The following is a 20323-nucleotide window of genomic DNA, read 5'->3' on the forward strand; positions in this document are numbered from 1 at the left end:
CCCAGGTCTTCAGAGCCTCCTCGCTCGCCGTATCCCTCTGGACGGAACCATTTTGTGGCGAGGGGGTGCGAAGCGGCATGCTAAAAACAGCCTGGCAATTGACTGGCTCACCTGATTTGCTGCTTCTGAGCCTGGTATTGCTGTCCGGAAGATTAGTCGTTATAAGTGGGATTGGTCCCTTCCGTGTGGGCAATAGACTAGTCCGGCCTGGCGGGGGGGCCTATCACGTGGAAGGGAGAGGGAGAGATCGGGTCATGTGAGAATGTTTTAAGTGAAGGGGAACCGGACTGAATCACGTGAAAGAGGCGGAGGGGGCTGGTGAGCTAAGAACTTGCTCACGTGGGAGACAGACCTTTCTGTTTCCGCTTCCGGTTAGCGAGCGGCGCCGCCTGCTTCGGCCATCGGGACGTGAGGCGCGGAGATGGAGCCGGCGGGCTCTGCGGCCGCTAGTCGGAACCGCGCGCGGAAGCGTGTCCGGGCGCAGAAGAAGCGTGTCTGGGCGCAGAAGAAGCGGCGCCCGGCGCCGCGGACAAAAACACCCGGCGATGGGGGCGAGGAGGCCCGACGCGCCCGGCACCTGGGGATGCTGGCCGGGAAGCCGCTGATGGAGCGGTGCCTGGAGGAGCTGGTGTTCGGCGGCAGCCAGGATGCCGAGGAGGAGGAGCTGCTGCAGCGGTTGCGGGGCCCGCGCAAACAGGTGAGGCGGCCGCGGCGGGGGGGAGGTGAGGTAGGTGCCCGTCCCCTTCCCGTCAGGGAGGCGGCGGCGGCGGCGGGACACTCTCCGTATCCCCCTTGCCTGCCCAGCCAGTCCTCCGAGATCTGGCGCCCGCGTCCCGGCCCCTGCTGCGGCCACGATGCGCCTCTCGCCGGCTGTTTGCCTAATAGCAGGGAGGCAGCGAGGGCCCTCCCCCCGGGGGCACCCTCGGCCCTTGCAAGGCTGGCACAGCACAGCACGGCTCCCGTGGAGGTGCTTTTGGCAGGGCATCTCTGTTCCTGAGGCTGGCTACGCTTTCCGCCTGCGTGGAGTAAGAGCGCTGCACTCCCCGTCCCCAGCACGGGCACAAATAGCGATGCAGATGGCGAGGCACTGCTAGGCGAGCAAAGACCACCAGAACCCTGTGACATGCACCCTAGGGTGCCCAGTCAGTGGCTTCCCCCACACGCACACTGCTATTGCTTAGTGGGGTAGTGTTCTGCTGCTTCCCCCAGTTACAACCTTTCACTGCCATGTGTGGCTAGCTACACACCGCACTGTGGACACAGCCAGCTTTTCACTGCAGCACATATCCACATATACCACATGTGCTGGTGTCAACATAGGCAGGGCCTGAGCCCTCAGCCAAACTATGGAGGCAAGGGGACAGAGGAGCCCTGACTAGAATGGGATAGGGAACTGTCTAAAGCTCTTTAAATTTACATATGATTTTTTTTTCCCTTAGTAGTTCTAAGTATAATGTAAAATTGCTTGAGGTTGTGCAGTGGTTCTCAAACTTGTACTGGTGACCCCTTTCACACAGCAAGCCTCTGAGTGTGACACCCTTCCCCCAATAAATGAAAAATACTTTTTTATATATTTAACATCATTATAAATGCTGGAGGCAAAGCGGGGTTTGGTGGAGGTTGATGGCTCACAACCCCCTCGTAATAACCTCACGACCCACTGAGGGGTCCTGACCCCCAGTTTGACTACCCCAGTTGTAGTGGCTATTGCTACAGGCATTTGGGTGTAGTGAACATGGGTTTAGAGGCAGAAACAATTCCCAGATCTAGTGGGGTTAGCCTTTATTCCCGTGGTGCGCAGAGCATTAAGAATAAAAGAAATATGGGAATACAGGTGAAACTTACTGAAAAGCTTGTTTAAAGGTACATCTTATTACAGTTCTGGAACCTGTGGGTTTAGGCTAGTTTGTCAGTAGCAAAAGCCAGGCGGCTTTTCTTTTAATGTGTATTTTCTAGTATAAATCAACTGTTCTCTAAACTTTCACCTTTTGTGAGAAATAGTGGGGAATGGACTGTGGGAGGGGAGGTAGGTATCGGTCCCGTTCCCATCAGGGATGGCACTTGGGGGAGGTGATAGATAAATATCAGGAGGACAGGGGGCTGCTTTGCGGTGGAGGAAGGAACTACACTCTCCGTATCCTCCTTGGCTGCCCACCCAGCCTTCCAACACTGGGAGAGTGGTGGTTTTACTGTTTTGTTCTTGATTTTTCTCCCCATGTGGAAAAATGTCTTAAAACTTCCACTGTTCAAAAATTGTAAAATTCTTCTATTAGACCAGTGTTTATGACCCAGTTATATGGATTTTTTTAAGCTTGATGATGTAGTCACAGGAAATCTTCTAAAAGAGGACTCCAGTGGCTCAGAAGTGGAGAATGAAGCAAAAGATAATTTTCCTCCATCTAAAAAACCAGCATGGGTGGATGATGAAGATGAAGCCGAGGAAATGTGAGTTAAGCTCTGAATGTTTTAATGATGGAAACGGGAAGATAGAGGTATTGACTTTAAGACCTGGAAGAAATACCGAGTTTGCTATTTTAAATGACTGCTTCTTGAAGACTTAAAGAAAATAAGGGCTGTTAATACACTTTCTGCAAAGCTTTAACTTTGAGAATACGATTTTATTTCTTAGAATTGACATGACCCACCGTTATCGGAAAGACATGATGAAAAGTGATGCAGAGAAGAAGCTTACCAAAGAAAAAGTTCAAAAGAGGCTTCAAGAACAGTAAGACTTGTTAATTGATTATGTTAACATAAATTTACTGCTAATTTTAGTAACATAAGATTAGCTATGTTGTGGTCAAGTGAGTTTTCCCTCTATTAGGAGCTTTTAAAATGCCCTTTTCTCCTTTTGACCAAAGAATTTAGGCGAATAACTTAAATTCCTTAAAGCTAGTGGGCCCAACAGCATCAACCATGTTGTTAGGACTTAACAAATAACCACTATAATGAAAAAAACTACAGTCTTAGTTTGTAATTGTGTTGCTTGTGTTCTTGGAGCAGACAGTCTTGTTCCTGTTTCCTTACCATTATTCAACATGGTAGAGCAGATAATATACAAATTTAGGCTTTATAAAATCTGTCATATGTAACTAGATATGTTGCTTCATCAATCAAATGCATCCAGCCCTTGAGGGGGGATCATATTAGCTGTCTTTATGTGCAACAAAACAATTGAGAATAAGGAAGAGAGATTAATAAATCAATTCACATTGCAGTTTAGGCAGGAAAGATTACATTGTTTAATAAAGACTTGAATTGTGAACCAAACAGAAGTATTCTGCCAATAGCATAATATTTTTGCTCTTATTATTGCAAATTTGTGTATGTTACCTTACACTTAAAGATCCTTTTTGTATGCATGTGAACTTAACGATGTAGGCAAGTCTGTGTATAAATTAAGTTTTTTACATAAATGGCTAAGTATTTTGCTCAGGTTTAAAATCATCACTACTCTACTCAAGCATTTGAAAACCTTTAACTTCTCATGCAGTTAACACTTTTTGAGGGAGAACATTTTATAGATGTATATGTCATATGGTTTAGGTTGTTTACAGATTTTATGTACTGAATTCAGTTAATGGAAGCTGGAGTAGAAAAGATCTGTTAAAAACAGCAAAGAAAGAGTCTGGCTGCTGTATCTGAATGAGGTGATGTGATTGTTGGGACGGTGTTTTAATCTCTCTATTACTGTGGGAAAAATTGCTGAAAAATATTTTTTTGGCAGTATGATGGTCATTAAGAAAGAATGGGCATATGAAAGTTCTCTTTTCTTTTAGATTTCAGCGAGCTATGGGAGGAGTGCCTTTCTGGGCCCAGAAAGACACAAAGAAAGCCAGAAAAAGTGCAAATGATGGTAAATATATTTCAATACCTTAGAAAAGTATTCAGTTCTTCCAACATGTTCCCATATTTTGTGTGACCTTTTAGAGATTCATTTGTTGCCTGTCATTTTTCCTGTTCTAATTAGAAAACACCGACTATGTACTGGATACCTGCTGCTTTGTGCTCTCTCTGTGCTTTTGCTTATGGTTTTGACTTGCAGCTGCGGAGAACACATAGATAATGTTAAAGAACATGTATGTGGGGATGCAAGAACAAATTGTACATTCAATAAGCAGTTTTAAATCTGTTTTAATTAGATGACAGTGATGAAGATGATGAGCTGCTCCGCAAGACGGGCAATTTTGTGTCTGCATCAGAGTCTTTACCAAGAGGCATTTTACAGGTAAAAACTGCCCTCTCATTTCCTTCAAAGTGTTTGAATGTAGTTACTGTTGATCGGTGCATACATATTTTATAACACAAGTACCACCATTCTGTTTGGGCAGCAGTTTTTGCCAGTGGTTCTGTGGATGGCTTACTGCAGGGTTTCTCAATTCTTATATCTGTACCCCCTGTCCAATCCTCAGTACTCATCTCTTCCCTCTTCCTACCTTGGGAGACACTAGTATAGGTCATCTTAATATTTCCCTTCCTTTCTTGCATGCTTTGAGCAGTGGAGTACCCTAAAGTCAACATTAATTATTACTGGCATCTGATGATTATTATTTATTATTATTTATTTAGAATATATATAATATTTTTACACATTGAAATAAATGAGGCAGTCCACACCTCAGAGATGTTGTTTCAGGTTCTCTGCAAGCTCTTCAGTCAGTACTCTTGTTTTACACTTTGAAGGTTTTCTTTATAATTATAATAACTAGAAACTTAGTCTTTAATTGAAATTTGAGCCTCCGCAGAACAATTCAGAGAGATTTATGTACCCCCAGCTGGTTCTTTGGGGCCCCCTGTGTGTTCTACTTCATGTTAGGAAACACTCTCTTACTGAAACAAGTAGTCTGCCTCAGATTATTAATTGTTCCAGATTAGCTGACTGCCAATTTTTAAATTGTAGAAATTGGGTAAACTATTTCCTGATTTATTTACCAAAAAAAAAAAGTGCTGCATTTTGCTATTGTATTAATACAAGAGCTCATCTCTAACACTGAGGCTATTGTTCACTGTTGCTGTGCTACATTTTAAGATTGACAGTCCTTGTGGCTTTCAAAAGTTGAAGTGGAGGAAAAGCAAAATTAGATTCAATGGAAGGTTAGCTGAAACCTTATTTACAGCTACTCCATAGTGTGCTGTGGATGACACTCTTTAATGCACAGAAATATGAGAACTAACTTCAGAATACCTTTATTCTAACATGTGAACTAGGTGATATTCTGCAGTTAAGCAGAATGTTTACAAGGTTAACCCAAGGTCCCTCCTGCACTTCTGGGCTCTACAAGATCAGTGAAACTGAAATCCCATTAAGCCCTGTTTCAATGAGTGGAGTGGGGGAGGGACATGCAGTTAAATTGGGAACTGATGCCTGCATTTAAACCACATTGGTCTGGTCTTTTTTCTAGATGAAAAATTGCTTGGACGCTAATAATGAACGCCCTTCTGATGCTAAACTGAGAACAGTGCAGTTCCATCCTTCTGCACAAGTAGTTATGACTGCTGGACTAGATCGGTCTATATCACTGTTTCAGGTGAGCAGCTGTGTTCAGTTTATAAAATGTGAAATGAACCATGAGTTTATGCATCACTTTCAAATGCTTCTAAAGTGTTGGCTATATTAAATATAAAATAACTTATTATGCCAAAAATAACTTTAGATAGGATTGTTGCTGGGATCACCTCTCCATGTGTCACCATAGGAATTATGGTTGGCTGAGTTGCTTGGCTGGAGCTGGGGTGGAGTATTCTTAACTGAGGGCCTCTATCTGGAAACTGTTCTCACCTGTGATCTATTGTACTTTGACCACATCTGAAATATGTGAAATTTGTTTTCATCAGACTGCTTAATTTGAAGGTTTCTTTGGGATTGAATGGAGCGATCTATTGTTTTAAGCTGGTATTGACTACACACTCTTGATTCTTGTATTTACATACAGAAATAGATCTGAAAGACACATTGCAAATGAATGTATGAAGGACAAAAACAACTTTTTTTCTGTTTTCTTGAAGGTGGATGGTAAAACCAATCCAAAGATACAGAGCATACATCTGGAAAGCTTTCCAGTCTATAAGGCTCGTTTCAGTGCTGATGGAGAACAAGTTATAGCTACTGGTACACGCAGGAAACTGTTTTATGTGTATGACATGATGAGTGGACATATTATTCCTGTAAACCAAATAAGAGGTGAGTTTTTATTGCCATGTTCAATGCCTTTTAAGATCTACAATTATAAACCTTTTGAAAGAAAAAGTAAAATGCTTAATGGCACTAATCCAGATTTACTATAGATCTCAGTCACTTCTGAATGTAGTTATATAGTAAGTATATACACGTTGCAATACTTTTAAAAATCTAATTGACACTCTGATTTGTCAATATTCTAAGGAAGCTCTCTGCCAAAATCTTATTTTTAACCCTGAACTCTTTTAAAGAATATTCTGGTAGAATAAAACTTGAACACAAATCCCTCTAGTCTCTGAAATAAATCAGTCTGAACTCTTACAAGGTTAGCTATCAGCTGTGTCATGCTTAAGCCAGATACATTATGAAATTTGTCAAAATATTTAAAGCTTCTCTGCCAGCCAGATGTTGTTAGTTGAAAAGACAGCTCATCCATATAAGAAAAGAGTGTTAAACAGTTGCCTTTATGAGATACAGACTTTTCACAGTGAATCTGTATCTTTATTTTTTTTCCTTCTAGTAATGTGATCGTTATGCTTGTGTTGAAATTTCTGGATCCCCTCATGAAGGGAAAACTTTCAAAATCTATATTTAGCAAATGTCTTGAAGTGTATGTTGCATTGAATGTATTTTATAGCATTAACTCTGACACAAAACCATAAATATTAGTGTTCTGAGTGGTACCACACCAGTTTATTGTACTCTGGTTTTCATTCTAGTGAAATCGTAATTCACATTACCTCATGTTAAATTCTGCACTCAGGTAGTGAGGAAAGCATGTTGACTGGGGACAGTGAACAGTGTCCACTGCTTGATACAGCGAGTACTGAACAGTCACAATAACTGCCTATATTTCCTTTTCTTCCTTCCCCTCCCCCCCAATCAAATGTATGATACACGAAGTGGTGAACTCATTGGTGTAAATTACAGTTGGTTTTTTTTTTCTTCCGAGGAATACAAGATAAATTTATCAGAAAGTTTGAAGTATCTCCAGATGGATCATTCCTGCTGCTTAATGGGGCCTCAGGTTATCTTCATTTGTTGACAATGAAGGTAGCTGTCTTGTTTATCATTAATAGTGGCTCTCAACCCCCGGGGTATGTTGTCATGGGATCAAGGAGTTGTGGTTACCCAGAACAGCTAGTCTAAAACATCTCTATCTCTTTGGAAACCATTAACTCTTGCATCTGCTTAATTTGAAAATACTTCTGTACTTTACTGAAAAAATTCAAATGCTTCTGTACTTTAAATGAAGAGGTGTACCATTTTTATGATGCTATAACTGTTGCTTTAAAAAAAAAGGTTGTATGTGGCAGAGTTTTTTCTTAAAACAAATTTGTTCATGGTTGGTAGTGGAACTGGATAACACATGATACTGGTGATGGATATGGAATCTTTCCGCTCTGTTTGAAGTCCCATCTATCTGGTAGTGATAGACTGATTTGCAATTTCTTAGTGGGAAACAGTATTCATGCCAAAAAAAATGCAAATGGCAAAAAAATGGCCCTAATGAGCACTTGTTTTGGCAGAGGTACCTAAAAGTGAGTAGGTAATGAAGACTGACCTATACTGTCCATTGCAGTAACCTATACTATATGAAGCACATTAGTGGGGCTATGGATAAACTTACACTGCTGTTTCGCTCTGTAGATTTCTAGAAGTTTTCATTCTCTTTCAGTCACATTAAAAACACCAATGCACTCTTTTTGGGGAGAAGCACAAAAAATATTCGCCTAAAACCTTGTAAATAACAATATGTTAGTGTCAGAAAAATGGGAATGTGGATGAGCTATTTCAGTAGCTCGTGGATGAGCTATTTCAGTAGCTCATGGATTTTAATGTCTTATGTTGTGTTCATAATTGTCCTGATACATTTTCTTTTCACTAAGTGCATAGAATACTATATATTAAACTACAGACTTGATACTGTATTTGGAGCCAGCCAAAAACACATAAAGGAGATGAAATACCCTGTCAAAAATGAGGGTGAAAAAATGAGTAGGCCGTGCATAGGTTTGAATACTTAATATAAGTTAATATAGTCATGTTTTAAGAAATATTAATACTTTTTTCTTTATGGTATTACAAAACTGAAGAAGAGAGATTGTTCTTTTCCTTTATATAGGTATCCTCCCTGCCCTTGACTATCTGACAGGCCTTTCTCAAGAGTGATTACTTTGCCCTTTTGTGGCAGCAAGTTTTGGGGGAGAGAGCAGCAGAGAACGATTGTCTTGAACTTCTCTAAAAGCATTTAAAGTTACCCATTTCAGTAGAGAATGTTTTCTTATGGATTGGAAGCTACCTTTTAAAATCAACTTACTTCTAATTCACAATATGCAGTAGACCCAGTTGTACTCCCCAGTTGACTACTTACAAACATTTCTGTTGTATTCTTCTATAATCGTATGTAGTGCATCATCATGGGAATCAGAAAAGGTCCTAAAGATCATTCATATATTGTCTGCGAGGAAAAGATTTATAGAGAGAATTTTGCCTTAAAGAACATCTGGAATCTTTGGTTAGATGCGATAGCACAAAATAAACTACTCTTATTAACATTACCGGTGACCCTGATGTTCAACTGTTTCTGGTGCCTGTGAAGAGCAAAAGCAGGATTGGAGCCTTAGTCTGTAAAACTGAAGTCCTGCTAGATGCAGGAGGAATCAGATATTCTTTTGATATACCTACTCTGATACCTAAATATTAGGGTTGATGGGTGGGAGTTCAGGCAATAAAACAGGGACGTATCTGACTTCCACAAGTGACAAAAATCTGATTTCTCTTGGTCTTCTGAATAATTGTTTTAACAAATGTTACTCTTTGTTTTCCTAGACAAAGGAGCTGATTGGCAGCATGAAAATAAATGGAAAGGCTGTTGCATCAGCATTCTCTCCAGATAGCAGCAAAATTTACACACATTCTAGTAAGTCATTTGAGTTTTCTTAAAGAATATTACCTTCAGATTTATGGATTTTATGTGTAGTTGCTTAGGCTGTTAAAGAATGGCAGTTGGAAATGATACCCGTAAACTTCAGAACCCATGTACCTCCCAAGTATGTTTATAAACCCTAATTTACTTTCAGGCATACACTGTCATCTGCCACCGGTGTCTAGACAAGATTAAAGGATTGATGAATACAGGGTAAAATAGCAAGAAGGGAAATGAAAGGAAATTTGTTTGATGGTGAGCAGAATAGAAGGATGACAAGTATTATGTCCAGAATTGTTTGACAATCATGTACTGCTTATAGTTTATTGAAACTAGATTTTTCATATTCTGTTGAAGTTGCTTTTTAAAAAATTCATTTATAGGTGAATGCTTATATCATACTCTGTCATAATTAATGGAAATGCTTTACTGGCTTGACACGCTTGCCAATACAATTTTGACCACCACAAATTTTCTTTGCTATTCTGAAGGTAGAAGTTATGGCACATAAGAGGGGGGGAGAGAGATTACTGAAATTTACAATATTCAACAATGTTTTCAATGTTCTTTACTCTTTTTGAAAGAAACCCTCTAACAAGAAGATGGTATATTCGGCACTGTCCTTTCCTGCTTTGAATCAAACAGCTCATTATTTCTGGTTGAGGATTTATATCTTCCCTCTTTACATCTCTGCTGCGTGATGTTATGCTGCTGTTGGCTGTGTAGATTAGAACACAAAACCAAGTGCACTGTACACTACATATGGAATACTGAATTCTGGTCAAGACACTGAGAGAAGCTGAAAGCAAGGTGGCACGAATAAGCAAAAATGGTGGTTCCTTAATGACTGGTGATCAACTTTGTAGCTCTTTGTGGGGGAAAAAAAGCAAATTTTAGCGTTGTTGGATGTTAACTTACACATCCTAGCTATACCAAAGAATTCTGAGCAAAGTGATCTTTTAGTTTTTCTGAACAGGCTGCATAGCATCTCAGGAAACTTGACCTTTATTGCCTCACTGGCATATTGGTTATGGTGCTGGATCAAAGACACACATTTGAAGTATAAAAATCTCTCAGGCTCAGATCTGTCCTTGAAAATACTCCCTCCCAGTGTCTTACTGGAATTCAATTCTGGACATGTTTATCCTAACTATACTGTTGACCTCTATCCACTACTGCATAAATGCCCTGAACATGTGGTCTCAAAAAAAGGGAGGAATAGTCTTTGAATTGCCTTCAGATGCACGATTGGGGTAATTGGAACTCCATAAATTCGTTTTTGTTATACTGAAAAAAATAAGTCTTTCTGTGCTGATATGGCCTATTGGAGAAGCATCAGCCTATCCTTGCTTTTTGTACTATTATCCCTTCAAGCTGGTCTTACCTTTCCCTCAGAAGGAGGCTTTCTTTAGGCTTAAGTTTATTCAGACCACTGATGGGTGGTGGCAGGGTCTTTGGCTATGTTTTGACCATATATCGTGTAACACTTGGAAGGAGAAGACAGACTCACATGGTTTAATGTTTTGGGGACTTGAATTTAAAACAATACTTGAATATTAGGTAAATCTAGTTCATACCAAATGGGAAGGAGAGTGGCCTGAAATTCTGGCTAGATACAGTTTTACTGGTATCTATGTAGATTCATGCCTTCTTTTGTACAAAAAGAAGTGTCAATGGACGTGAATTGCCATATTAGGCCAAGTTAGTTTTACGTGTTAACTCCTTCATCTTTAACCTAAGATTGTACAAAGAATTGATTTGCAAGTGTGAAATCTGAAAGTCAGTCCCAGGTTTTGTTTTTTCTTCTCTCCTCCCCAGGATGTGTGTTTGTTTTTTACCAAGGCTTTTCCTACTATTCTGACAAACTTGGAGACCATAGATATATCTGGACATGCATGGTTCAGATTTCTCCTAAAGGAGATCTTAAAAGTAAATTTTGATCTTGCCCAATTTTTTCATAGTTATTTAATTGCTACTAGGTTTTATACACTAGAATTCATTAACAGTTACTTTTCTTTTGCACCTAATTAGATGAGGGTGAAGTTTTCATTTGGGATGTGAAGAGTAGGCGCTGTCTAAACCGGTTCACTGATGAAGGATGTTTGCGTGGAACATGTCTTGCTGTATCAAAAAATGGCCAGTACGTGGCATGTGGGTAAGTGATGATAAACTAAACATTCTAAAATTTTTGAATGTCCTATTTTTTTCCCCTCTGTCATCTTGATGCTCTTGGGTAAACTGTTCACAATGAGGTAAGTACAGAAATAGGACGTAAGACTAGATTTAGATTGTGTACACTGCAAATGCCGCTGTAAAGTCTCCCATGTAGCCACTCTATGCTTGCAGGAGAGAGCTCTCCTGCTGGCATAATTAAACCACCTCTAACAAGCGGCGATAACTATGTCGATGGGAGAGCATCTCTCGCTGACGTAGCACTATCCATATTGGTGCTTTTGTCTGTGAAACTTTTGTCAGTCAGGGTGTTTGGTTTTTTTTCACACCCCTGGTCGACAAAAGCTTTACTGACAAAAGGGCCAGTGTAGACATTGCCTGAGTTTATTAGGTGGAGAGCTGCATGGACTTAGAGTTCTTTCTCATGAACACCTAACCATTGTGTTCCATAGGTATCCATAGTACTTTAATATTACCAAATCTCTCGGTTTTCCTTCCATTCAAGTCAGGTAGCTGTGGGTGAATTGTGATCTCATAACAAAGACTCTGGTATAGAGATTTTTTTCTAAATGCCAGGAACCTTTGACTCTTTCTTTCCTGCATATTTTTACTAGTACAGCCCCTGTTAACGTGGTTTAACTACAGAACTGTTAAAATGCAAACTGTGACCACTTCATGTTAATAAGTGTCAGCTCAAGGTTTGTTTGTTTTTTAACCTCCTCAATCTCTTCCCAATTCTTTCCTTTCTCTAATAGTTAATTGCTTGTTTGGACCCTTTTAAAAAAAAAAAATATATAGCACTCATTTGCAAGGAGACCCATCAATTTGAAAACTGTACTAATAGCAAATACTCAATTTTTTAAGATAATTCAGTCGAAAAAAGCTGATGGAAAAATGTTTGCTTGGTTGGTGCATTTGCTGGCACTTCTTGTGCAGTCAGGTTCACTGCTTCCCTGATCAGTCTACCCTTGCTTTAAAAAGATCCTTAAGTAAAATTTCAACAGGGGAGCAAAAAAAAAAACCCATTATAAAATAATTTAAAAGGAATGTGAAAGCCTGGTACATCAAACTGGAATCTTACTGAAATAATTTTAAAGTTTTATAAAAACATTCCTGTATTCTCTTAATCCCCAACCCAGCAACTAGGGTCTTTCTTTGTTCCTGAGAACTTACTTTTCATTCGGTTTTTAAAGAATTTGAAAGTTTCTGGATCCTATATTTAGTAAGGTGAAATTACCCTGTATCTTGTCTTGCATAAGTTTCTAAAACTACAAATTATTCAATTTGTGTCCTTTTATATACTTTTAATATATGTAATTTGTGTTTTTTAATAATTTGTTCCTTACTATATCCATTTTAGGTGGAGTGCAGTCTTTAACACAGAACTTCTATAAGTTTTTTCTTGCGTCTTTTTATAACTGTTCAGAGGGCTTAATTCTAAGACTAGATAGAATACAAAAATGAAATTTGTTCTTTCTTTTTAATTGATGTAACTTTCAGACTGTTCATGTCTTTGTTACATACAACTGCACTGTTAAAGACTATGATTAGTGCTGCATTTGAGTAAACATGGTATTTGGCACTTACTAAAGCATCTGGAGTAGGATGATTCTTTACCTAAAACCCTTTTTTAAACTAGTTTATACTGTAGAAGTAATTACCAATTGATGATATTTGACCTTGGTTTGGTTCATCTTGAAGAGATTCACTGGCTCAGTGGTAAGATTATTTCAGTAAATGTAGGTTGAACGAGGTGACTTTCCATGAGGAGGAAATCTATAGATGGGTTTCAGTAGCTGGAATACTGGTAACAGTTTTGTATTATGTATGGAACTGTTGTTGGTTAGAACTGAATACAATATTCACAGAAAGGGACCATTAGAATTGCAGGGTTCAAAAAAGAGCTAGATAAGTTCATGGAGGATAGGTCCATCAATAGCTATTAGCCAGGATGGGCAGGAATGGTGTCCCTAGCCTCTTTTTTACCAGAAGCTGAGAACGGGCAACAGGATGGATGACTTGATGATTACCTGTTCTGTTGATCTCTTTGAAGCACCTGGCATTGGCCACTTTTGGAAAATGGGGTACTTAGCTAGATGGACCTCTGGTCTGACTCTGTATGGCCATTTTTATTTAAGGGTACATTTTACTTCTCCAGATGTGATCTAAACCTGAACATACACCTTTTTAAATGAGTAACTAGAAAATAATGTTTAATATTTGTCAGTTGTATGACACATTTTTGGTAGCCTGCTCCAGATGAGACTTTCTAAACATAATAAGTGTCCAGAATTGTGACATGTAAAGCGAGTAACCATTTGGAAACTAGTAGTTCAGAATGTTTAGTTATTTAATATAGCCTTGAATTTAGAATACTTCATCTTTACTGGTATTACTTCTAGGTTACAATACTTAGCCTTTTTATAAAAGATATTACACAATGTGTGCAGAGCCTTCTATCGATAACCAGGCCAGAAGGGACCATTATCATCATGTAGTCTGACCTCAGAACCTGGAATTGAACTAGGGACCTCCAGAGCTGAAAGCATTGATCTCTTCAGCTTGAACTAAGGTCCCAGGCTCACATTTGAGAGTTAATGCTTAGTTTAGCTATTACTGTGAATATTAGTAAATATTCAGTTAGGGGGGAAAATATGGTTTAGGTTTATTGGAATGGTATATGTAGATATGAAACTGCTTCAGATATAATCTAAAATTATGTCACAAACTGAGACTGTTCGTTTGTTTGTTTTTTCTTTTCCACATGATCTTTCTGAATAGAATATCAATTATTTCCCTCTCTCTAGCTCCTGTTCGGGAGTTGTGAATGTGTATACCCACGATGTTTGCCTCAGAGAAACCAATCCTAAACCAGTTAAAGCCATAATGAACTTGGTTACAGCTGCTACATCTTTGACCTTCAATCCTACCACAGAAATTTTGGCAGTGGCCTCCAATGTAGCAGATGATGCAGTCAGGCTGGTAAGTTAAGCCTTTATTCTTTTCAGTGAAGGTTTGCTGTGATGCGAATACCCAAATTGAACAGGGTAATGGCATAGGGAGGTGATTTTATTGTTAACAGCAGTATACACCTGCGCCAGCCTCAGTCTGCTATCTGATACTAGGCCTATGGAACAAACACTCTAAACTTTTTTCATTTTTCTTTGTACTGTTCTAGTGCCATGGGGCCCTAACCCTAGTTTCCTTTGCACTGTGCAAATACGTAACTTAAAGATGGTCTCTGCCTTGAAGAGCCTTACCTAACCTTGATATCTGGTTCACTCCAGTGCCTTCTGGAAACCCTTTTTCACTCCTCTTTGATCAGCCCTACTTGGTTGATCTGAACACTAAGGGTAACAGTCTGCTAAGTACATAGTAGTAGTAATTTAGACTTCATTGTTAGCCTTTTAATGCGGCCTTTTAATGCAGCCTTTAGTTGTAGCAGTCTCTTCATTATGGATTTTCTTCTCTAGCTCTTTGAGGATTTTGGTTCTTCCTTTATCCTCTTTCTCTCTAGCCAGTAATAGAGCTGTCCATTGATAAATTGGAATAAAAATTACTTTTAAAAATAGGATTTCCCCACACTCAGAAAAAATAAAATGGAATTAAATTAAGCAGTATCCAGTGATTAAATGGAAGATATAGCAACACACCCCTACATATAGTCCTCATGTTCTTGTAATTACTTGCCAGCTGGAAAGGTTGAACTGAATTTTTGAGAACTTAGTGCAGCTCCTAAGCAAAGCTCACCTACCTTCCTTTCTCCGTGCTGCTATTATCTGTTTTAGGCAAATAGGGTGATACTAATGTTCATTTTCTTAACTGTAGTAGTTTGAGAGGCTGTTGAAATTAGTGTAAACTCAAAATATTGAAAGGCGTAGTTTAGTCTATTGGTTTTGGTTCTGCATATCAGAGATCCTCCCACAGTAAAGCTGAGGCAAGATTACATGATTTGTATTCATTAGACAAGTACTGTGATAGTAGTCAAATCACGTTATTGCTTAATGATGCTAAACCTGTGATTTCTAATGAAAAGAAACCAGACATAGTGTCATTAGAATGCTTGACTGGAAGAAAATTAGAGGTGAGCTGACTGGTTTCAGTGTATAAAATGACTTAACAGAACAGTTTTATCACATAACAAAGCTATGAAAGATAAACTCAAGATAATGACATGCACTACACTGCTGAGAGAACAAGCAGTATAATTTAAATGCACATATCTTGCAATGTTGAGGGGAAAATACTGCTGAAATATTGGTCCATTAAATCTATGAAGAAGTATATTATTATGGATAAGTGAGCGCCTAAAATATCTCTTAATCTGTTTCAAATACAGGACATTTTGCTGTTGTGACAAGATGATAGCTTGAATTAGTACCTGAGCTGTCAGGGTCTCCTTAGGATTAGTTCTAGACTAGTTATAATTTAATTCTCAAAACAAGGAGAAGCTTCTGAAGTCAAGACAAATTGAAAACAAATGATTCTACCAGAACTAAAATCTGAACTCAGATTGGGTGGGGTAAAAAGTGGGAGAAGATCTTCTTCAGAAATTGATGCTAAGGCTTTGTTAATCAGACTTTGTTTGATACGATAGGCCTTAAAGATGGAAGGAAAGAGGAAATAATATTTTGTCTCCTTATTTCCTGTGCATTTTATAAAGAGCTGTTAAAGACTTCAGCTGAGGTTCCTTACTCTGAGGCATGCCTGTCCTTATTTTGGTACCAGACCACCTTACCACAGACGACATCCACAGAAAGGGCTTTTTTTCTATGGTTATGCAAGTGCTGGTGGGTTGCCAGGGCTGCTTCACTGATCTGTTGACTAACCAGGAAGGGTGCATGATACTCGCTTCCTTAAGAACACAGGACTATTCAGAAAGGTAGAAGCAGAGATTTCCTTTCCCGACTGGCTGATTCAGGGGTGCTGGAACAATTTGTACAGTGGAGGTGCTGAGAGCCATTGAACCAAACTGTAAACACTGTACGTTGTAGAAATCTCTTCTAGCCAGGGGGTGCACAAGTACCCTTAGTTCCAACACCTGTGGGCAGATTACCTTTGGCAATGTTGAAATGCCAGTAGTGATCCTAGGGGACCCAGTCTACCCCTTGCATTCCTGGCTCATTAAGCTGTACATTAGCCACCTCAACAGCACCAAGGAAAGATTCACCTTCCACCTCAGCAGGTGCAGAATGACAATTGAATGTACTTTTGGTAGATTGAAGAGGCACTGGCATCTGTTCACTCACAAGATGGAATCTCTGAGAAAATATCCCAATGTTTTTAACTGCTTGATGTGATACCTGTGAAGCTGAGAGGGGAAATGGCTGCTGGTAGCCTCCAGATTGAGTAACCATCCTGCGTAGTCTCAAGTACAAGTCTGATTAAATTTGAAGCCTTTCGTTCAGTTACTGGAAGGCAGGCAGAAAGATGACTTTTTTTTTTTCCTTCCTAATCCACAGCCTTGGCGTTGATGTTGGATTTCTGTTAATCTAACCTTTCCCAAACCTCTTAAATCCTCAAATGACTGCCTCTGTAGTGGCTCATCAATATGCCAAGCTACAGCAGAATGAAATTGAGCTAATTTCTTGTTTGTTTTTACTGCTTCCTCCTTATTCCCAACAGGCAGCAGACTTGGGAGGACAATATTATAGAATACCACTTAAGCTTCAAAATGTGATTCTCTCTGTTTTTCTTCTGAGCATACAGGCTAGAAATGTAACTTCAATAATAAAAGCTTAGGTTCTATACAGGCTGATGGCACTTGCTAAGTAATACTTTTTTCCAGCTGTATTGTGTACTTTTTAGTATTTAGTGTTACTGAACAGTAACAATTATCTGGCTTTCTTTCCAACATTCTAGTGAATCAGCTTTTGTCAAAGAAATATGTCTATATGAAGCTCTTTAAAGAGCTACTTTCTTAAAGTTGAGTCAATTAAATATTGATGCTTTATTACGGGCTTTAAATGTACCTTAAGTGTTACATTATTTTGAGTTGCTGAATAATGTTAAATTAGTTAATAGAAACAAACTCTACAGTCTTCTCCAAAGTATTAGTCCTGGTGCTCGGAATCATTTTAACGTAACCATTATACATTTTTCTCAAAATAAACTCAACGTGCAATAAAAGGATGTCCTGGAAATTTAATGCTGGTATGAAAATGAAATGAAATAAAATTCTCTGAAAATAGTGGTTTAAACTGGATACATTGAGGTATCCTGTTAACTTCTTAAACTGTTCTCTAATTTTTTTTTTAATTTTTATTTTTTTGGAAACTGCGTGGATTGTGGAAACTTACAATAGTTAACTATATACTTCTCTTAATAGGTACACATTCCTTCACTTACTGTGTTCTCAAACTTCCCAGTGTTCAGAAGAAAGCTCATTTATCTTGCTCAGACTATGGACTTTTCTCCCAGAAGTGGTTTTTTTTCCATAGGAAATAACAAAGGCAAAGCTTTGTTGTATAGGTATGTATTAAATTAGCCTCCTTAACTTTTTTTGTTTGAAACCTTTTACTGTATTTAAGGTGGGGAATTTAGATGGCTGCAGAGACTCGTATGGTAAGGATAGTCTTTCATATCTAGGACACTAGCTCTAATTGGAGACTCAAGTAAATTAGCTTTTATGGAATGTATCAAGTATATACAGTGGTTGACAAAACATAAGATAAATTTCAAGTTCCAAAGATCAAATCTTGTGGTCATTTCAACAGAATATGAAATGAGTTTAGTCCACATAGAACTCAAATGTCCATACCAAAAAGCACAGTTATAGTTGTTTCAGTGGAGGCCAAGGACTGAACAAGGCAGATTGAGTATCAGAGGGTAGCCGTGTTAGTCTGGATCTGTAAAAGCAGCAAAGAATCCTGTGGCACCTTATAGACTAATAGACGTTTTGGAGCATGAGCTTTCGTGGGTGAATACCCACTTCCTCAGATGCAGCATCTGAGGAAGTGGGTATTCACCCACGAAAGCTCATGCTCCAAAACGTCTGTTAGTCTATAAGGTGCCACAGGATTCTTTGCTGCCAAGGCAGATTGAATTGTTCTAACCTTTGAGGCACAAGTTTAAAAACTCCTCTCTATTTAAAGCTTAATAACTAGAGATTAAAAATCTCACTCTGTAAATTAGACTTGACACAGGTTGACAAGTGTTGTGTTGGGGGCAGTTATGAGGATAAGGTTTAAAACAGTGAGACTGAAAAAAAAAAAAGTCTTGTCACTTCCTCCTTTAATATGAATTTGCTAACGGCATGTCTGTGTTGATTCTTCATGTGCATCTCTTCCCTGAGCTGTTAACATTTGAAAAATATACTTTGTACAGTCCTGCAAACTACCCTGATATATCGTGTAACAAGGATCTCGTAATATATACTGTACAGGAAAATGTTTGGGATTATACATGAGAATACCTAGTGTTTCCAGACACAGTAGTAACAAAAGTTGTCTGCCTCCTACAGTAACACTTGTAAGGTTGTTCGGTTTAAGTGCTTAACTGTTTGTTTCAGGTTGAAACATTATTCGGATTTCTAAGAGAGACGGTATGAGGAAGGCTACTTTGAATCACACAGGTGTAAGTGATTTTGGGTCAGCTGTCAATAGCATAATTCTGGGGAAACAGAAGTTTTGATATCGCTCCTCTTCCCTTGATTAAGACTTCACCTTAGTGTGTTGGGGGGCGGGAAATATGGGAGGCATTTCATATTTCTGTGTCATACAAGTCACCATGATATGTGTGTACGTGAGGGCAGGATTGTTGCCAAGCAGGTTCCAATCTCTGCTGCTCTGCTAATGGATCTCTAGTCAACATACTACCCCATCAGTCATTAATTTCTTGTCACCTTTCTTACAAATAAGACCCTGCTCTAATGTAGTAAATATTCTGGCCTCAATATTATCAAATAGTAGAATAGTTACACTGCAGGCTTCAGTGGGGAGACACATAAATTGGTTTACAGGTGGCATAGCTTGATTTGATAACTGACTGATTTAGATGGGTCCAGAAAAGAGGTTTAATTTAGACAGCCTGTGTGGTATTTATGCTTTTTAATTTGTTTTATGTAAAAGATGTACAGTACAGGCTCATCATATTCTGTTACATGTCAGCTGGGTGGCTTCCACCAGTAACCCAGGACTATAGATCACTGAACCCAAATGCCTGGAACAGTGCAAACGGAACAATGGCACAGACTTCATATGTAAATGTCAAACCAATATTCGCTTTCTGTGGTGTCTAACGTTCTGCAGATACTAATGTCTTCCTTTGTACTGTTCTCTCCCCAGATGCTGTAATCTTCAGTTACAAGCATGCTGATTTCAAAAAAAACAACACAAACTGCTAATTTTTAAAATACTTTTGTATGTTTTCTGAAAGTTTTATGAAACTACATAAGTTCCAATGTTGTGCTTGTTTGGTGGCTTTTGTGAGTATTGTGTTGCTTAATAAAAGCACCTGATAACATGTTTCTGGACGAGTCTTTCAACTTTTTTGGGGGGTAAATTAGTGTTCTTGGAAGTAAGTAGGATTTTAATGGCTGGTGTGCTAATACTACTGTGTGAGCTATCCCTCTTCAGCGAACACTTTTTTAGTTATTCTAGGAGTATCAACTATTGCAGTGCCAGAAACGAGCTCAGCACATTGAATTTTAGCCAGCTTAGTATATTAAGTATTTAAGATATTTTCCAAGCCATTGGAACCTAACTTGGCCTTACGGTCCTAAAAATACATCTCTTATAAGAAACTAATTGTACATCTGAATTTTATCTCTTTATTTATTTTTTTTTTAATTCTTGGCAGAAACCGCTGGCTAATCATAAGAGATTTTCCTGAGGTGCCGCCTATCAGTTTGCTGACTCTTAAACTTTTTAACTATGAAACTTTTCAGACATGAGTCAACCAGCAGGGATAATATATAGATGCCGATGCTTCGTCACTGGAGGCCAAATATACAGCATCTCTAATTTTGCTCCTTCCATAGAGTCATAGACTAAAGGACAAAGATGAACAGAAGTCTATTACTGCATAATTGTAGTGATCTGTGA

The 20323-nt window shown here is 38.9% G+C and overlaps 2 protein-coding genes across 2 annotated transcripts in view; one reads left to right on the top strand and one right to left on the bottom strand.

Moving 5' to 3' along the window:
• The window catches only part of MBTD1 (mbt domain containing 1), a 62403-nt gene extending 62187 nt beyond the window's left edge, over positions 1-216 (bottom strand). Inside the window, exon 1 of the mRNA XM_050920122.1 lies at positions 112-216. The gene's annotated coding sequence lies outside the window, so the exon portion shown is untranslated. The remainder of the gene's footprint in view (positions 1-111) is intronic.
• Positions 217-320: 104 nt separating this feature from the next.
• Positions 321-19746, top strand: UTP18 (UTP18 small subunit processome component). The gene is made up of 14 exons (XM_050920125.1): positions 321-697; positions 2312-2445; positions 2630-2725; positions 3780-3856; positions 4143-4228; positions 5403-5528; positions 6007-6181; positions 7131-7231; positions 9011-9101; positions 11139-11262; positions 14087-14261; positions 17608-17750; positions 18790-18854; positions 19565-19746. The coding sequence occupies exons 1-13, from the start codon at positions 422-424 to the stop codon at positions 18812-18814; spliced, it is 1629 nt and encodes a 542-aa protein (XP_050776082.1). The 5' UTR covers positions 321-421; the 3' UTR covers positions 18815-18854; positions 19565-19746.
• Positions 19747-20323: the final 577 nt, after the last annotated feature.

The sequence above is a fragment of the Gopherus flavomarginatus genome, chromosome 12 (assembly GCF_025201925.1).
Source record: "Gopherus flavomarginatus isolate rGopFla2 chromosome 12, rGopFla2.mat.asm, whole genome shotgun sequence".
Classification (NCBI taxonomy): Eukaryota; Metazoa; Chordata; order Testudines; family Testudinidae; genus Gopherus; species Gopherus flavomarginatus.